This window comes from Cupressus sempervirens, chromosome 1 (assembly GCF_028749045.1).
Source record: "Cupressus sempervirens isolate cs-2001-9-10 chromosome 1, ASM2874904v1, whole genome shotgun sequence".
NCBI classification, from domain to species: domain Eukaryota; kingdom Viridiplantae; phylum Streptophyta; class Pinopsida; order Cupressales; family Cupressaceae; genus Cupressus; species Cupressus sempervirens.
This window is the reverse complement of record NC_143118.1, coordinates 890,065,102-890,085,990: the sequence shown is the minus strand read 5'-3', so window position 1 is coordinate 890,085,990 and position 20,889 is coordinate 890,065,102. Positions and strand designations below refer to the sequence as shown.

Genomic DNA, 20,889 nt, shown 5'->3' with positions numbered 1-20,889 from the left:
TGTATTGGAAAGAGAAATTGTTGTTCGGTTAGTTCATCTATTGGATTTAATATTCTAAAGATTTGTGTGAGGCAATTTCAATAGTGGGTTCATTTATCTTGGCTCTTGTTCCGAAGCAATTTGGACAATGGGTTCAGTTGTCTTCCTTTCAACTCCTTATAGGGTTGGAATCTTCTAACAAAGATTCAAAGTCTCCTAACAGGGACTTATGTGTATTAATTGTATTTCATCTAACTCCTAACAAGGTCAAATCCTTTCACAAGGAACTTTTATATTAGCACATCATCTCGTGGGCATCATTCCCACCGGGGTTCTTCCTCTGACCAAGGGTTTCCCTAGTTAACATATCTTGTGTCACAATGCATAGTTGTTATCTTATAGTTGCTATATCTTTTGATTACATGTTTCAGATTTGTTAAAATTGTTTAAACTAATTCAACCCCTCCCCCACTCTTAGTTATATTGGTGGACCTTACTTTCTGACAGAATCCACATATAACTTTCCAATCCTCCATGTTGGTGGAGAATCGACCATCATAGGGACAAACTAGTCCCAGTATACCTTCACTTTACTAGCTCGTCTTGAGGGTAGTGCAAAAACAACCCTTATAGTGACAAACTACTCCCAATATAACTTCACTTTACTTTTTCATGGAGTGCATGACATATGATTACATCCACACCCCATATGAAATCATTCTGAAGGCTGGCAATATGCATAGTTTATTTGAAGAGAGTAAGATCAACCAAACTGCTAGATGATTGTCAAGATTCATAGCAAGAGGTTAGACTTCAAAAGAATATGGAACTAGTTTAGGGCTATGATCTAGTCGTCCCCTAGATTGTTCAGTCTCATGGATGTCATTCAAACCCTCAATTCAATCCAATCTTGAGGGCAGTGGAAAGACAACCCGTATGGGACAATTACATTATTTTCTCATTTGCACATCAAGGGGAAATTCAACCCCTATAGGGACAAGTGGATATTCTATATGCATAGGGACAAATTGGGTCATTAAGAACTAGAAATTTTAGTTACATAGGAACAAAGTGGAACATCAATATCCATAAGGACAAAGGGGAGATTCCCTATCCATAAAGACTTTTCACCCAGCTATTGAAGTGTTTGTCTACTACAAAACCGACCCCTATAGGGACTTTTAGCATTCTTTTACCTTGATCCTCATGTTCAAGAGTGGAATCAACCTGCATAGGGACTAAAGGGCTTTTCTACTTGAATTTCATTCATTCTTACTTCCCATGATTGGAGAATCAACCTCCATATGGACAAATCATCATGACTAAGTGGAGAACCAATTTCTATAGGGACTTTTGGTCCAAACTTGGTGGAAATTCAATCCTCAGAGGGATTTTGCACTTCTCTTGCAAGATTTCATTGTTTTGCTCTGAATTCACGAGTATAATAGGGCATTAATACATTATGAAGATCAGTTGACTAACCAAAACATCTCGACAATTAGGAAATTTTTCCTAGGATTTAACATTGTTTTGCATTTTATCATAAACTCACACTCTACTGCCAAAGTCCTAAACCTAACAAGCAAAAATAGGGGATCCCCATTTGCAATGGGATGATGGTATGGAAAGATCACAACAAGATTCCTGGTGACTTTATTGTTGTTCATTTTAAGTGATAGGGAGAAGATTGGTGCAATGCTTATGGGCATTGGTTGCAGTTTAGTCACTGGATACACCTGGGTGGGTTGTTTAGGGTACAATGAGGGCAAACTAACATTATCAAATGAAATGCTTGCATTAACTATGCCTAGCAAATGATGAGTGGCAATCTTACCTGCACTCTACAAGAGGCCGAAGCAAGCGCATGAGGTTTAAGAGTGACGCAGGGGAAGCTAGGAGATCTCAGGGGAAATAAAATCAACTTAAACCTACTAACACCCTTCTTAGAGTTCACACGAAAGTCAAACACAGAATTGCAGCAAAGAGACCATTGAATTCATAGATTTACTAATTGATTTGATAAGATAATAGTAACCAACATGCCCAGTTGTGAGGCATCTAGGTTGCGGCCTTATACAATAAATTACAGCATCAAACTCCAAATGCGTAGCCTTTTGTCTACCTTCTACTAATCATGCTACTCCATACTATGAGTCTACTTCTATCATGCTTATTTCCTATCTCAAATACAAGTGCTTATATAGCCAGCTAAGCCACAAGTCGGTTGGTCAAGCATTTAATTACAATATAGGTCCAGTCTTGGAGATGTAAACAATAACCCAAGTAATGAGCATCAATTATTCATGCGCTCTTAAGGATAGGTCGACGCACGTTAGGAGTTGGCTTCCAACTGCGCAAGACGCCACATCATCTTAGGAAACCATACAAATAGAAACAACACGTCTTGCAGGATGAAAACAATAGGAAACAGGGACCGGAAAGAACAACACAGAACTCGAGAAATATGATACATCAAAATTTGCACTCTTAGAGTAAGGACTGAAGATAGGTCCTCAACAACATGCTAATTGCGCATAGTACAAAATGCAAGGTAGCAACGGCTACACTACGAACAACAAATAGGTACAAAAAACAATAAATATTTTTGGGTGATGCAAGATCACTTATTGACCCAAGATGCTCCTGCATCAGACACCTGGGGTAAGGAAAGAATCGATGTCCACATTAGGCATCCTTGATGCTCTAACTTGAATCATAAATATTCAACTCATCTTGTGTTATCCATGAACTGTCTTCATCTGGCTTATCTTTCCATTGAACAAGGTATTCCATGTAGTCTTTTCCTTTGGTACTCTTTCTTATTCTGCTATCCAAAACCTTCTCAATGATGTCAGTTTTCTTCTTAGGATAATCCAAGTTATCTTTTAATTCCTCATTTGCTTCAAAGTACTGAAAGATGTCTACGATGTTGAATATAGGTGAAATATCCACGTCTCCAAGTAATTCAACTTCAAAAGCATTTCCACTATCAAACTTTCTTAGGATCATACAAGGACGAAACTTCTTTCTTTTTAGCTTACTGTAGGTACCAACTGGGAATCTGTTTTTCGTCAAACCAACCATTACTTTATCTTCAACCTCAAAAGATTTATGTCTTTGCCCTTTATCCACTCTCTATTTATATCCAAGGTTACTATCCTCTAGATTATTTCTTACTTCATTATGCAAAGCTTTCATGAAATCTGCAAATTCTTCAACTTCAATACTTCTCTTTCTCTCAGTAGTCAAATCTCTTAGTTCGGTAGTTCCTTTAGGATTCAATCCATTAACAATCTTAAAAGGTGTCTTCTTGGTGCTTCTGTTCACTGAATTGTTATATGCGAACTCTGCTTGTGCTAGAATCAAATCCGAATTATCAAGTTTATTTCCAACCAAACATCTCAACAAGTTACCCAAGCTTTTGTTCACAGCCTCAATTTGTCCATCAGTCTACGGATAAAATGTAGAACTAAACTTCAACTTTGTATCCAATTTCCTGTAAGTGTTCTCCAAAAATGACCAGCAAACTTGGTATCTCTATCTGAAACAATAGTCTTAGGCAACCCATGCAATCTCACTATCTCCTTAAAGAATAATTCAGCCACATGTACTGCATCAGATGTCTTCTTACAAGGTATGAAATGAGCCATTTTTAAAAATCTGTCTACTACTACCATAATAGAATCATTACCTCTTTGAGTTCTATGCAAACTAAGAACAAAGTCCATATTGATATCCTCCCAAGGCTTATCAGGTACAGGCAATGGTGAATATAATCCCAAATTCTGACTCACTACTTTTGTTGTTTGACAAACTCTACAACTTCTAACCATTCTCTGTACATCCTTATAAATCTAAGGCCAAAAGTATCTATCAGAAATACACTTCATTGTCTTATAAATTCCAAAATGTCTAGCAAGTCCTCCACTATGTTTCTCCTTCATGATATTATCTCTCATAGATCCTCTAGGTATGCAAAACTAAGTTTCTTTAAATGTCTTCCTAAATGAAATAATCAGTCCACTTATTCTCACTCATTAACTGATTCTTACAAGCTTTCCAAGGTTCTACAAAGTCAGGATCAGTTTCATACAAATGTTTCAAATCATCAAAACCAAGTATCTTAACTCGCATTTTTGTCTCCAAATATTTCTTCTTCAGCTCGAAGCATCAACAACCCTATTTGATTGTCCACTTTTATGTTTCAACACAAAGGAAATATTTTGCGAGTACTCAACCCACTTCATGTGTCTCTTATTCAATTTGTTCTAACCATAGTTGGAAAACTCAGACTCGGAAACAACTCACCAAGCACCCTAAAAGTTTAATCAGGAAAAATTCAACCATTTAAAAAAAACTCAAGAAACTAAAAAAACTGCTAAAATTTAATTCAAAATACATTTTTTTGCAAATTTCAATGAGAAGATGCATCTAATGAGTTAATTAAAGAGAACACAAAAGAAACAAGTAGGAGTTTAGATATATATAAATGCATAGTGGATACAAAATCGCATTCTCATGTAGAATGTTGATGGTGGGAAGCATAATAGTAAATAGTTTGTGTCAAACTAGAAGTAAAAACATCATTACAATCACATCTTCCTCTTCCTAGCTCTACTAGCATACCGTAATTCTCTATTTTACATAATATATATAGGTTTTTTTCCTTTTGTTTTTAACCGAAAAAAAATTAAAAAGAAATTTGTTATTTTTAAAAAAAAATTGTAAAAATAAATCCTGAAAAACTCGCCGATTTTTTGCAAAATCTCAGCAATTAATCGGCAATTTTTTCCCTAGTCGAGTTGCGATTAAATCTAGGAAAAACTCGCCAATCCCAAAAACTTAGCGATTAGTAGAAACTTGCCAATTTTTTTGCATCAATTATGCCAACTATGGTTCTGACTTCCCAAATATTGCAAAGCTTTATGGTCAATTAACAATACAAAATCATTAAGTATCAAATAATGTCTCCACTTCTTCAAAGCTTGAACAATAGCATAAAATTCATGATCATATACTGAGTATCTTTTCTTAGAATCATTCAACTTCTCACTATAGAAAGCTACAAGTCATCCTTCATGACTCAAAACAACTCCAATGGCATTCCTACTAGCATCACAATCAACTTGAAAAACTTAACTGAAAACAAGCAAAGCAATTGTAGGCAATTCTGCTACTCTCTGTTTTAATGTTTCAAAACTCTTATGTGCTCCATGTGTCCACTTGAAATCCTTTTAATCACCTCTCATTGTTTATGTCATAGCATTATATACTGAACTGAAATTTCTTATAAGCTTCCCATAGGAACTCGCCAATCCATGAAATGATCTAAATTCTCCAACATTCTTAGGTGTAGGTCAATCAAGAATAACTTTTACCTTTTCAAGATCCATCAGTTGAAATGACGAAACTAAGATACACAATCTCCTCCTTCATGAATGAACATTTCTTCAAGTTAATCAACAACTTCTCCTCCTACAATCTCTACAATACTTGTCTGATAAGATTAAGGTGTTCTTCTTTAGTCTTACTGAACATCAGAATGTTATCAGCTATACAATCACAAACTTTTCCAAAGAATTTCTTCAAAACTTCATTCATCAGCCTCATGAAAGTACTAGGTGCGTTAGTTAAACCAAAAGGCATAACCAACCATTCATACAAACTTTCATTAGTTTTAAAAGCAATTTTCCATTCATCTCCTTCTCTAATTCTGATTTGATGATAGCCACTTTTCAAGTCAATCTTTGTAAAATACTTTGCTCCACTCAAACAATCCATTATGTCATCCATCGTAGGCAAGGAAAACCTACACTTCATTGTGATCTTATTAATAGCTCTAGAATCAGTGCACATTCTCCATTCTCCATTCTTCTTAGGTGCTAATATAGCAGGCACTATGCAAGGACTCAAACTTTCTCTAATTAGACCCTTCTCAAGCAATTCCTGCACTTGTCTATTCAACTCAGCATTTTCAGCAGGTGCCAATAAATGTGGTGCTTTATTTGGAAAACTAGCTCCATCTATCAAATCCATACAGTGACTAATACTTCTCACAGGAGGTAATCCATCAAGTACATTATCAAAAATAATGTCTTCAAACTTCACCAACAAAGATTTAATCTCAAGCGCATGTTCTAGTTCATCTTGTTTCTCAGTTTTTCTAGGAATCAAAGAAAAATAAACATTTTGTTCCTTCACATCTTTAGCAAATTTTTTTCCTTCAACCAAACATACTCTAACTGTGGTACAGTGATTCTCATCAGGGCTTTCTACCAAAGGTAACAAAATTTGCTTCTTCCCATCAACCCAAATAGTATACTAATTCAATCTACCATCGTGAAAAGCTTGCCATCATACTGTCAAGGTCTACCCAACAGAATATGACAACAATCCATAGGCATAATATTACACAAGACTTCATCATGATAATTCCCAATTTTGAACTTAACATTGCATTGCTCACTTACAAGTAATTTATGCTCCTTTTGGATCCAAGCAACATGGTAGGGTTTAGGATGTCTTGGTCTCTGCAACTACAACTTGTTAACCAACTCCTCAGATGCCAAATTATTAGAACTTCCACTGTCAATGATCATCTTGCAATACTTTACAATGATCCTACATCTGGTCTTGAACAAACTTCTCAAAAAAGGTTCTTCATAAGCTTCCTCATTCCACAAAACTCTTCTTATCATCAGGTTCTCACCATGTTTGGGTTCATTAGGTGTTTGAGCAATTTCTTCACAAGACAAAGTACTTCTACTACTACCTCCAATCTTCTTATCAAAATTATTGCATTCAAAAGCTCTATGTCCTTCTCCACACTTGAAACAAGTGCCCTTAAACCAAGATCTCTCTTACCACATTGTTATTCCTAGAGTAACCAATATAGCTACCTCTAGTGTAATAACCTCTTTTTCCAACAAGTTCTTATTTCCATTTTGTCTTTCCTTTATCTTGACTTGCATTGTCAGATCTGTTACCTTCTACATAGGTTCTGCCTTTGCCTCTTTGAAATTTGCCACCTCTATCTCTTTGTCTTTGATCATGTTTCTTTATCAATCTTTCTTCAACTTTCAAAGCATATTAGTATGCTTCCTCCACACTATCCAGCTTGACATAACTGATCTCATCTTGAATAGATGTCCTCAAATCATTTAGGTATCTAGTCATCTTTTCAACTTCATCATCAACATGTCCCAATCTGATATCCAATTTATAAAATTCCTCAGTAAATTCTTTCACACTCATATCCTTTTATCTTAGATTCTACATTCTTCTCAAAAGGTTAACTTGGTAATCTATAGGAAGGAATTTCCTCTTCATTTTTCCAATCATCTTCGCCCATTTCTTGATCTTTTCTTTTCCTCTTTTTTGTCTTTCAGTCTACAAGTGATCCCACCAAAGTGAAGAATGACCCTTCAACTTTGTGATTGCTATCTTTACCTTCTTGTTATAAGGAGTTCTTTCATACTCAAAGTACTTGTCCATCTCAAATATCCAATCCAATACTGCATTAGTCTCAGGTCTTCCGTCATAGCAAGCAACTTCAACAGCAAGTCTAGAATTTTCCCTAGACAAGACTCTAAGAAGTCTTTCCTCATCTTGTTCCACCTCAGGTTCAGGATTAAGACTAGGTGTTGTTTCTTCATCATCACTAACATTCTCAAGATGTACACCTCTTCTCTGGGCTATCTCAACAACTTCAAGTCTCGCTGCAATTTGCCTCAACATGTCCATTATAGCATTGTTTGCATTTCCTCTACCTCGAACCATTTTGACAATAGTTCCTACAAGATCGTAACCTTCTGCAAGCTATAGGTCATATTTCAAATCCCACCCTACAACCAATCCAATTAGGGTTCTCCATGGTCCAACTCACAAGAAAGAACTTAGCTCTGATACCATCTGACATAGGGGAAGCTAGGAGATCTAAGGCGAAATAAACTCAACTTAAACCTACTAACACCCTGCTTAGAGTACACACAAAAGACAAACACAGAATTGCAGCAAAGAGACCATTGAATTCATAGATTTACTGATTGATTTGATAAGATAACAACAACCAACATGCCCAGTTGTGAGGTCTTCCGGGTTGAGGCCTTATACAATGAATTACAGCATCAAATTCCAAATGTACAGCCTTTTGTCTGCCTTCTACTAATCATGCTACTTCATACTATCAATCTACTTCTATCATGCTTACTTCCTATCTCAAATCCAAGTGTTTATATAGCCAGCTAAGCCACAGGTCGGCCAGTCGGGTATTTAATTACAATATAGGTCAGTCTTGGAGATGTAAACCATAAATGTGCATCAATTGTTCATGCACTCTTAAGGATAGGTCCACACACATGTTAGGAGTCAGCTCCCAATTGTGCAAGACGCCACATCATCATAGGAAACCACACAAACAGAAACAACACACCTCGTAGGATGAAAACAACAGGAAATAGGGACCAGAAAGAGCGACACAAAACTCGAGAAATATAATACATCAGAATTTGTGTTCTTAGTGTAAGGATTGAAGATAGGTCCCCAACAACATGCTAACTCCGCATAGCACAAAATGAAAGGTAGCAACAGCTACACTACAAACAGCAAATAGGTACAGAAAACAAGAAATGTTTTTGGGTGATGCAAGATTGCTCATTAACCCAAGATGCTCCTGTATTAGAGAGGGATCCTCTGAGGCACCATTGTGTTGCTTCCTTTACCATCTTCCTCATTCATAGCTATAGGAACGGTGGTTTTTGCCTGCAAACAATCAAGACTGAAAATTTGAAGGAGATGAGTATTATTTGACAATTCATTCAATGATTTTGTTTTCCTCTTTTAAACTTTAAACATTCTTCATTCAAATAGGCATCAGCATTTGAAAAAGGGTTTGGGCCTTTTTATAACCATTTTTGGGGGCCTCAGGCTATGTCTAACTTAGTGGCTCCACAATGATGTGATGGGAATGCAGATAATAAAGATTGCATTTTTTTCCTAAGAATATCAAGTTCTCACCCTTTGTCAATCACTGACATGGGAGTTTTCATGTTAAATAGATCAACTGCAAGGAAGCTTGGAGTTACAAAACCTCTATTTTAATTTCTATAACAAGAAACAGATGCTTTATCACTCTAAAATTAAAATGTTGATTTATAACTAGCACAAATTCATGCCCTAGATTATTAAAATAAAATTTTATCACAGGAACAAACATGTAGGTGCCAACTGCTTTTCAATTGATATATATGATACCTTAAGGTATTTTGAAAATTAATTTGAGAATTAAAATTTCTGGTCATAATAGATGTTTATAAAACTTGATCTAACTAGAAAGAATGTTATCTGAATTATTAGTTTATGAGTTGGAACACAGAAATATTACGGAAAAAGTAATCTAAATCTGTGTTTTGAAATTTCTTGGCAGGGAAAGGTACCATTTCTGTCCCAAGAGGGACTGCATCATTTGCATATCTTCATATTTGTCTTGGCTATAGTTCACGTAGTGTATTGTGTTTCAACCATGCTACTAGGAAGTGCAAAGGTCAGTTGTTTTAATTCTAAATGTTGCCTTCACTACAGTAAATATGCAAGCAAGATGGAAAATTGTGAATTAAAGAAAGAGATTGGATAGAGTAGTGATAGATATAAGTACTTGCTATAGTGTACTGTCAGTATCTTGCTATCTTTTCATGCATTTATTAACCTTGCTTTGATTTTCATAAACATTTCTCTGTCTAAGATACGTACATGGAAGACTTGGGAGAATGAGATTCGAGATAAAAAAAATGATCCACAAGAAGGTAAGTCACAATTTTCCTGCCTTTCTATATAAGTTCTGTTTCGTGTCAGATACAAGGGCTGTCCTTAATTTCAAGAATTCATTATTCAATGGCAAATAAAATCGAATAATATCTGCATAGATGAGGTAAAGGATATCATATTAAGTCATTATTCAACTTTGTAAGAATCAACTTTGTTTTGGTTAATGCTGGATTTTTCATTGAGTATCACCTTTGCTTTTATGGATGGAATAATTTTTTAAGGGTGCAGTTATTGATGGAGACTTACTTTAAGATCAGATACAGTTGATTTATATGCTATTCTATGTGATTGCAGCAATCAGTCAGAGGAAATTCACTCATGTAGCAGAAGATGATTTTGTCAAGAGCCAAGCCAAGTGGAGAAAATCTATTATATTGAGTTGGATAGTATGTATATTCTGGTTTATTCTGTGTAGCTTCTATAGAGGCAGGGACATTATATTCTGAATTACCTTTTCTCTTTCTGAATCTATTTTCTAGGTACACTCCCCACTATTATGCAGCACCTGAATGTAGATAACCAATTACTAAGAACTTGTTAGAATATTTGAATCTATCATTATATAAAACAAGGCCTAAAAATTTCTGTTAATAATTTTTAATATAAAAATTCATTTTATTGAATATATTGTGAATAAGCAGTTGAAACAAAATGCTCCTTTCCTAAATGAAATGTATAATAGATTACTAAACTGATTTGTTTTGTAGATTTGCTAGATGCTCAGCAATTTTTTTGAGGAATCCATATGTTTCTTTAACAATCCCGTCCCTAATCTTCCAGACAATGAGTCAATGTACTTTATTTGAAAAGATTATTCAATTTCTAGATATTATAACATAGAAGAGTGTACAAACCTGTTAACAAAAAATTTTGCAGCCATGCTTGGTCTTTGACCCCCAAGCAACCTTGTGAAACGTGGAAAAACCTCCAAGTGAGGGATTTGCACCCAAGAGATGTTTTGCTGATGTCCTCCGTCTGAAATGAACCCGTTGGCCCCTCTACATCAGAGAGACTCTCACCATATTGCCTTGTAAGTGGAGGGATAACACCAAGGCTAGCCGCAGATAACATGACATGCTAACCCACTGTAAAAGAGTTCAGCCCATTGAAAGTATCTCAGATCAGTTATCTGTGATAGGCTAGTGGTGGCAAAAAGAGCCAACAAGACCAAACAACACATCTTTGGTTACATTCCTTCTAGAGGGTTTTATTTTTTATCCATTTTCTAAAGGGGTGATTGCTATCTTTATTATGTTATGTATAAAACTTCTGGTTGTCAAGTTCCTTTTAAAAAGGAAAAAATAACTTTTTATGATATTTCATGCATAGTCTTGATATGATTAAACTGACAGCAACATCTTTTTTAATGTTTTCCCTAGGTATCTTTTTTCAAGCAATTCTATGGCTCAGTGACAAAGGCAGATTACAGCACGCTACGATTGAGTTTCATTGAGGTAAAGTTCAAAGCGGGTTTAAATTAATTTTGTTTGGATCTGCCATTGTACTTGATCCAACCTTATATAGGAGCATGCATGCACCTTTCATGCAGCTATTCAAATTTGACAAAATTGTCTTAATATAGTTATTTTCTCCAGTATTTCCTATATCCCCTTTTCTGTAGTCTAGTTCATAAAAAAGTATTATGACCATATGGGTGTTTTCAATAACACATTTGTTCAATCTCTCATTTTATGTAGGCTCACTGTAAATCAAATCCAAAATTTAATTTTCACAAATACATGATGCGAACTCTTGAAGCAGATTTCAAGAAAGTTGTCGGTATAAGGTTTGTAATAGCCATTCATTTAAATATGAAATGATGTTTGTATTTCTTATTGTATAAGCAAGTTCTAGCAGCTATTTGATTGAAAAATTACGTCTTCATGTTATCTAGTCAGAAACTTGGTAGGTTTTGTAAACAAGAATTGTTTTTGCTGTTCTCTAACTTTTTAATGACATCAATGGCTGCAGTTGGTACCTGTGGTTTTTTGTGGTGATCTTTCTGCTTGTCAATATTCATGGTGGGTTCTCAATTATACCAATTAAATTAAGTTCTTTTTGGATTCTCTAATATACCATGTTAATTGTTTTCAATAAAGCTAGGGGGAACACTTGGTCTGGACAGAAGAGGTTAAGACAAAATAATTGTTTTTCTGTCCTTAATATCTTGTTACACTAATTAAGTAATCCCCCTCTTTAATCCGATGCCACCAATATTGATGATTGATCAAATATTCTGAAATTAGTTCCCCTACAATCCTATTTCACCTGATTATAAAATAGAAGCATGATATTGTAGATTCTTTTTTCTTTGATATCAACATCTTGTAATATTGGAATATATAGGACTTGAAAGGGATCTTGGTTGCTTCTGTAAACTTTTATCTACCAAAAGACAACCTCACAGTATGCTAGATTTGAAACTTCTTGTATTTGAATCTGGTTGCATGTAATTTTTTTATTCTAATTCTTTTCAAACTCAACATGTTGAAATTTTAAGATGTATATAGTTTGAAAAAGGGTTTTGGTTATGCCTTTCTATTTACCAAAAGAAAACCTCCCAATCTGCTATATTTGAACCTGCTTCTATTTGAATTTGGTCACCACTCAGTTTGAGACTGATATTGCAATGTGCATCAGTGGAAATTTCATAGTTAAAAATCTCGTTCTCTGCAACTTGTTGGAAAGACAAAAAAAAAGTTCTCAGCGAATATCGGAGATAAATCGGTGATTGGGAAAATATCAGAAATTTTTAAAATGACTTAAATTAATTAGAAATACATTTTTTAGCAAAATTCAATAAGGAGATGCATCTAATGAGTCAATAAATGTGTAAACAAACCAAACAAGATGATTTAGATATATACAAATGCAATATGTAACAAAATTGCATCCTCATGTAGAATGCCAATGGCTGGCAGCCATAGTCAGACACTTTGAACCCTGAACCAAACTAAAAATAGCAAATTGTCTTTGTAAAAAGGTAAGAAAATACAAATGTCAAGTACAACATGAAACTAGTCTGCATCTTCCTCTTCCCCTTCCTAGTAGCTCTAGTAAAAACAACTTCACTTCAAATCCACTTGCAATCAATCTAAAAGGCTACCAAAGACTTTCCTCCACCAAAACCCTTCTCTTCTCCTCCAAACACTCAAAAAGTTACAAAATAAACAATGATTGGGCAAGTCGTTGGGTGCCCCTGTTTTATTGGTGCTGCCCCCAAGAAGTAGTTAAGTTATCACGAGAAGTTCGCACTTTATCGCAGAAATATCTGCAACCTCTTGAAGAGATTTTAATCTATGAGTGGAATAGTGTCTAGAATAAAAATTGACTTTTGTATTGTAATTTGAGAATGTTATTTAAATTAAGGCAGTATTCAACAAATGCATGACAATTGCTTCATGTTGACTACTCTTAAAGTGACCTTTTAATATTTCTTGACATGATCACAATGTTTTTAGTTTGCAATGATGAGACTGACGACAATTTTGATTGAATCCTTATTCTTGTATAATAATACAATTCAACTGTTTAAAACTTTAAAATGCTTTATTGTGTGTTGACATGGTTTACAGTCAAACCGTACATCATTTTTGAATAAAGTAGCCTTTTAGAATACATATTGTTTGGTATATGAACATATAAAATATTGACTTGCAACTCTGAACTTATCAGATTTTTTTGTTAACTGCAGGTTGGCAATCATATTTTTGGCTAGCTTTCCTTCCTTTGATTGTAAGCTCAACTAACTCTGGAATGACTTTTTACAAATTGTCTAAACAAATATATAATTTGTCAAAAATAAATTGAAATTTTCTTTTGATCCTAAACATGGAAAGGATACAGAGTAAATAAACATTCTTATCTGTAACTGAGCAAAATTCACTTTTCAAGTTCATGATTCAAATCTAGGCTATGAACTTGGAGTTGCATAACTTGGCACACACAAAGAAAACACCATTTAATTTTACATGATATGCAACATTGATAAATCTGTTAACGTATGAATCTGAACATTGGCTGAAACATTGTTCTTGCTATTAATTCCCTTCCTCAACCTCATAATTTCCCTCAATAAGAGGCAACCAAAAACTTTTCCAATACTTGATACCAGTGCAAAGGATCAATTCTTCCACATTCACTGATATTACAATATAAGTTGCAGGGTGTGCACTGCTTGGGTTTCAGTTCCATACTGAACCCTTTTGAATACTGGTCCTAGAATCATAGGGCAACGATCCAGGAAGTTATTTAGACATGGCTCGATGCCCATACAACTAGACACCATGCCCATCAAACTCGGAATTTTGTGCCATCAATACCCATGTCAAATCAAATCAGCAGTTGTACCGATTTTATGGTTGGTGAACATGCAAATACAATATGAGATTGTTAAAAGAGGCTTTAGTAGAATTTATTTAATATTAAATTGTTTATCCTTAGCACCAATTTTATGGAGCGAAATAGGAATATAGTTATTATTTTTATTTATAAAAATACATGATATTTGAATTAAACATTTCTATTTCATTTTAACTATGTAATAATTTTTTTATTATCTATAAATTTTATATATTATTATAATATATAATACAAATTTTATATAGCTTTATTTAAATTTAGTAGAGAAATTAATTCATATAAAATTTTCATTTAACTTAATTTAAAATAAAAGTAAATTTATATTTATATATTTAAACCTTTCATTTTTCATTATTTTTAACTCTTAAAAAATATACATATATAGATAATGTTTTCAAAGTCTAAAAATCTTATTAAGTTTTTATATAATATAATTAAGTTGTTGTAAGATGTATAAAATATATAAAACAATAACATTTTTTTTTATAAAAGATTAAAAATTAAAAATATATAATTTGTATTCTTAACATACTAAAGAAAAGTATTATTGATTAAAAAATAATTATATTTAGAAACTTTATCAAGAATCAACATTAATTTGTATTATTTTTGAAAATATAAATGTTTTTGAAATTAAAAGCAACCAAAAGCAAGGGGGTCGGCCCTTAACAATCAAAAGGCTGGTAACCAGCACATTACCAACCAGTAACAAAAACAGACAAAAAGAACAGGAGAACCAGCAGTCAGAGACAAGAACCTAAAACCAGAGAGCTAGAACTAGAAAGGAACCCTAGCAACTAACCAAAGTCCAACGAAGCACCCAGGCCAAATAAAAACTTAATTACAACTGATAACCAGCAAAACTATAACTGTCATAACAATATATAAAGTCTTTGGATCCATGGACCCCATAACTAAACAGAAATTTTTTTTAAAAAAAAGGAGACTTAGATTTCTTTTTTCCCTTTTCCTCTTGCATGAAGAAGAATTTGGGCCCAGTTGTCAGCAAGGAACTTAAAGAGTAATTTATTGTCCTCCATGTCCAAGCCAACTTCCTCCTTCTCCTGTGCCAGCAATTGGAGGGTAGTTGCAGCAGCATGAGTAACTTTAAGTCCAAACTTGGAGAAGGTGAAAAACCCCTCCTCCAAAGCTTTGACTCTTTCCTCCAGGTTTCTATAATGCTCCTCCACCGTCACCGTCTCCTCTTTATGCTCCTCGACCTTCTTAGCAACAACCTCCTTCATTTTCTGTGCCTTTGGTTTATCCTGCAGCACCCCTGGGTTAGAAGAAATCTTCGAATTTTCCTTAACAGGGGAAGAAATGGTAATTGGGGAATTATCCTTTTTGCTCGTCTCATCACAAAAAGTAAAGGGTTTAAGTGAGAAGCTAGCTGAAACATGGGTTGTCTCAGTATTCCTTTCTTTGCCGTCCGACACTTGAGTTTGAGTGTCATCCATCAAAATGTTCCCAGAATTGAAACTTTTTTCCCCCTCCTCATTACCATCATCCTTTTTAGAGTTGGAAATGCTTTCCTCCTCCCTTCTGTCACTATTATTGTCTAAGCTATCTTCTTCAACTTCCTCAACAGGGTATCTAATTGACTTCTGCTTACCCCTAGCCTGGGACTGAGCTAGCCTACCAGACCTTCTTCTTGCTTTTCCCCCAATATCTTCACCAGAATCCTCTCCAACAACCTCTACCACCTTATCAACTTTTAATTTCTTGTTTCCCTTTTGTTCTATGGCTATGTCAAGTTTTTTCTTTTTCTTAGTATCCTTACTAGGAGATGGCCTAGGAGTATGGATTTTCGTCCCCGTATTGGAGCTCGAGGGGGAAATCCTCCTATGGCGGGGGTTTTCCACAACAACCTCTCTGGGGGGACATAAAGCTAAATGGAACTGATACAGACAGAAAATTAACCCTTGATGAATAATGGTGAAGTTTAGGCCTTTACTTTTTTTTTCCTTAATATCCTTAATCATATCCTCAAGCGAATGTAGAAGAAAAAACGGAATGGAAATGAAATCCCTATTTCTAAAATGATTCAACAAGGGAAAATGATAGTAATAGCACACTCCAAACCTGTCTTCCAGGGTGAGATACTTCATCAGGACCAGACACACATCATCCCAGGGCTCAGGTAGCTTATCCCTTTTAAACCCTTCTCTGTAGCGAATTGACTCCTCATTCTCCGCAAAGAAGTTTTTCATGCTATTCTCATCCAAGAATTTGGTGACTTTCTTCCACTTTTTTCCCTTCATTGTGAGTCTGTTGCCATGGCAATAACCTCCTCCATGACTTGAAAAGTAATGTCATTGATTGTGACCTTCCTATCATCCCAATTATTCACAAGTTGTAACGCACAATTTTCATCGTGCCCAGCCATGGACAACATATATGGCAAAAAAACCCCTTCCTTCAGGAGATACCAGGTCGCCATCCTGTCCTTGAAGTTCTCAAGTCTCGTTGGTTCCAACCGATTCAAATCACCTCCCATATCAATTTCACCACTATCCTGCCTCTCTTCTTTAGAAATACGCATCAGAACTTTATCGCTTTCCAATTCTCTGTGGCTGCTCTCTTGCTTTAATCCTTTGGGGGAATAGGGATCAAAATTACAAACCCATGTACGATGAGCACCAGAATCCCATAACATCTTATTATGAGATTCGTGGGTATTAAAAAACCTAATTTTCTCTCCTCGTTGATTTCTAACATCCCAATCCATAATATCTATCGTACTTCCATTTGGGAAGCGATTCAAAGCTTGCCCCGAGTTACCATAATTGCAAAAAGACAATTTCCTTAATTCGTAGTTACTCCACTTGTCATTTGTACGGCCACGTCTATCTCTTATTTCCAAAACGCTAAAGTTAAATTTAGCGACAAAGTTCTCCATCTCGCCAAAATTGGCCTTACTTTTAAATTTAGTGATCATCATTTTGAATTCTGCTGCCTTTTTCCTTGAATATCAACATCCTTAGATTTTCGTTGATATCAACTAAATTTTCCTAGCACATGATTGCCCTAACATTAAACCCCATGGCAGCCGCAGCGTCTGCCACTTGATTACCCTCTCGGTAGATATGCTGCAGGTGGACCATTCTCATTTCCTCCAATATATTTTTAATATCCAGATGATATTTCTAATCTTCCATCCCAATTTTGCCTCCCCCTTTACCCAATTGATCACCAGTTTGGAGTCCCCTTCTATAGTTAACTCTAAAATGTTTCTTTCCCTAGAGAGTTGTAGACCCCATAATAACGCCATAGCTTCTGCCACATTATTGCTACCAATCCCACCTGGCCTGCATAAATCAATAGAACATCACCATTCCTGTCTCTCGGCACACCACCAGCACGCCATAGCTTCTGCCACATTATTGCTACCAATCCCCACCTGGCCTGCATAAATATAAATGTTGGTGATACTAGCAACATAAAATTTAATATATATTATAAACAATATTGTATTTTAATCAAGCTAAATTTAATTTAATTTATATTAGTGTAATTAGAAATCATATGTATGTAGTAATTATTGTATTATTTATTTCCATTTAATATAGATGTATTGTAAAAATTTAGCCAATGTTGTCGGTAAAGTTATAAAATAGCCAACAGGTAGATTAGCATGTAGTCAATAATTAGCATGTAGCCGACGAGTAGAATTAATTATATCCGAATGGGCGTGACGGTTGAGTCACCCCTTCGCCCTTCGGGAAGGTATATGTACACTGTTCAAAATGGACGTTGGATCATTGTTGTAATCATCATTGGAAGCACTATGTAATCTCTTTGGCATATATGCGAATAATAAAAGGAGTACTATTGTGTTACATGTTCTTGTCTATTGTCTATATGCACTAAACTATTTACCCCATACGATAAACAGCCAATATATGTAACTTTTTAAATAGTTATAAATTTGGTACATAATTATAAATAGTATACTATAAATAAATAAAATTTAAATAGAAAATAAAATTAATAATAATATTAAAATATAAATTACATTAAATTTTAACTATATACCAGAGTTTTGAGAATTGCCATGAAATTGCCTAAATCGCCGGTTTGGCGATTCGATTTAGGCTAGGCGATTTTTTATGAGTCATGAATCAGTTCAGCCGATTCTTTTCCATGAATCACCAATTCAAGCGATTCATGGAAAAAATCGCTTGAATCGGCTCCATGAATTGGCAAAAATATTTTTTTTTAAAATTGATTTTTTTATAAAATTTAATTAAAAAAACTAAAAACTAAAAACCATAGTCATGCCTCTCACACAGTTGACTAAAATAGTAAATCATTCATCTCCAGTAAGAAATAGAACTATCAGTTTTCCACCCACCAAGGAAAGGATTCAAAATCTCCCCACAATGTCAAGATTTGACAACTCAGAAAGAGAAACATTCAAAGAATATGTACTCTTATACATGTGCAACAAATACAATTGGGATAATTATATCAATGGTGTCATATAGAAGAACAATCAGGCAACATAGTTCTGAATTCATATAGACCACTAGAACATTGGATATTCAATCAAATAAGTTAATAACATTCCCATTCTTTGCAAATATAATACATCTAATTTATCCAATTACATAAATCGGGCCTAGGACTGATATATTAATAATATAAGTTATATTCAATAAAGGGTGCATGAAATAAGTTTTAAATTGTTAAAATCTCCAAATTTAAAGGGTTTTTTAAATTTGCCGATTCATAGCCGATTCGATTCCGATTCATGGCCGATTCACAATTCGATTCAGCCTTGCTGATTCTGATCCAATTCCAATTCTCGTTACTTTGCTATATACATTAATTAAATTATTTATAAAGTTAATTTATATATTATTATGATTTATATTTACTTTTTGTTAAATTAAGTGAAATGAAAACTTTAAATTTTTTCCTCTATCAAAAATTAAATAAAGCTATATAAAAGTCCTATAATACATTATAATAGCATATAAAATTTGTAGATAATAATAAATTTATTATATAGTAAAATTGGTGCTAAGTATAAACAATCTAATATTAAAAAAATTATATTAAAGCCTCATTTAACTCTTTCATCACCAATGATGAAGCACTATTTAGCGCACATGTACGGCTGCAACTCTGATTTGATTTGACACAGGAATTCGAGTTTGATGGGCATGGTGTCTTGTTGTATGGGCATCGAGCATGTCTAAATAACTTCCTAGGTAGCCAATGCCGAATCGTAGTGGTAGGGCCATACCTTGTCTTCTCCTAGTTACACCTATTGCCACAACCATGAAAATTTGACTCAAAATTAATGCAACTTGTTCCTAAAAATGATATTGCACATGATGCAATGTGGGAAGTACCAAATGGATTTAAACCTACGTCTTTAAGGATTGAATGAATGGATTGAGGGATAATAGACAACTACAATTTTACTTTCAGCGAAGCACGGGGATGTGTTCCTCCCCCCTCAAGCCCTGTGTTTCAAAAATGGGAACATCTCCAAGATGTTGGGACGGGGATGGGGTGTCACCCCACCACTGCCATCGGAACACTAGAGATGGAGGAGGTGATCAGGGGCCCCTTGAGCATCTTTGGATTTAACCAATTTGGGTAAATTCATTTTGTATAATGGCAACTTTTCCCTTTCTAGTGGGCAATATTTCAAGACATCATCCCCATATAGTTTGCACCCTATCAAGTTGCATTGTAACTCCAATTGATTGATGTTGGATGGTAGTGGACATTTATGGGGTTTCCTTTTATCTTCACGAGTCATAAACTATGCAAAGACCCTCGTAGAGGGCTTTCTGGCTTCTAGGTTAGAATGGTTTTTTCCTTAAGGAATGTTCGCTAGCCTTCAATCTTGAAAAAGGATGCATGAATAAGAGTTCAATTTGGGTTAGTCTTCTCGTATGATTGGAGACTTGATTACTAGGATGAGGATGTCTTGAACCTTGATGGGTATTGCCACCTCCTTTTGACAGCTTATTGCAATGGATGTCTTGAATCTTGATTCACACGATTTGCCGGTTAGATTCAAGCTAGACGATTTTTGTGAATCGGTGAATTGAGTCTATGATTTCTTGGCATAAATCACCATGAATCACATGAATCAGCTGGAAAAAAAGGACAGCCCAATTGGGCAACTTAAAAACATAAAAAAATACAACTTTTTTAATGATTCTTTTTCACATTTATCTTTCTTATAACTCTATAAGGCCTTCTATTTGTTGGGTATGACAAAAAGAGAGGAAAAGTGAGAGATAGACTTAAGCTAGAGCTAGAGTACATAGACTTGTCTTTTCATTTTGTTTACAAATAGACATATGTTTCATGGATCTTCATCTTACATACATTTATGATTTGACACCATTTATAATTTTATATATCTATGTCATGACTCATTATGATCCTATGATTTCTATTTACTTAAGCTAAAATTTATATTTTACATATGTGATGGATTTATCATTTATGTTCCTTGTTATTATGTATCTTAGATTCTATTTGATAATGTTATAATGTGCTTAAGTTATATTCAATAAAGGGTGAATAAAATAACTTTCAAATTGTTAAAATCTCTAAATTTCAAGGGTTTTTTTTAATTTGCCAATTCATAGCCGATTCGATTCCGAGTCATGGCCGATTCGTGATTTGATTCAGCCTTTGCCAATTCCGATTCCCATTACTTTTCTCTATGCTGGTTATGTAAAGGTGGACTGTTTG

General features: G+C 34.6%; 2 protein-coding genes across 2 annotated transcripts in view; one reads left to right on the top strand and one right to left on the bottom strand.

Moving 5' to 3' along the window:
- LOC149580713 (uncharacterized) overlaps nucleotides 1–20,889 on the bottom strand; it is a 124,278-nt gene that overhangs the window by 15,724 nt on the left and 87,665 nt on the right. Inside the window, exon 4 of the mRNA XM_089814555.1 lies at nucleotides 10,656–10,886. Coding sequence (XP_089670681.1) covers nucleotides 10,656–10,872 — 217 coding nt within the window. The 5' untranslated portion in view covers nucleotides 10,873–10,886. The remainder of the gene's footprint in view (nucleotides 1–10,655; nucleotides 10,887–20,889) is intronic.
- LOC149580714 (MLO-like protein 1) overlaps nucleotides 1–20,889 on the top strand; it is a 155,423-nt gene that overhangs the window by 48,228 nt on the left and 86,306 nt on the right. Inside the window, exons 4-10 of the mRNA XM_089814534.1 lie at nucleotides 9,404–9,520; nucleotides 9,719–9,779; nucleotides 10,096–10,187; nucleotides 11,181–11,255; nucleotides 11,499–11,587; nucleotides 11,773–11,822; nucleotides 13,496–13,536. Of these exons, the coding sequence (XP_089670660.1) occupies nucleotides 9,404–9,520; nucleotides 9,719–9,779; nucleotides 10,096–10,187; nucleotides 11,181–11,255; nucleotides 11,499–11,587; nucleotides 11,773–11,822; nucleotides 13,496–13,536 (525 nt within the window). The remainder of the gene's footprint in view (nucleotides 1–9,403; nucleotides 9,521–9,718; nucleotides 9,780–10,095; nucleotides 10,188–11,180; nucleotides 11,256–11,498; nucleotides 11,588–11,772; nucleotides 11,823–13,495; nucleotides 13,537–20,889) is intronic.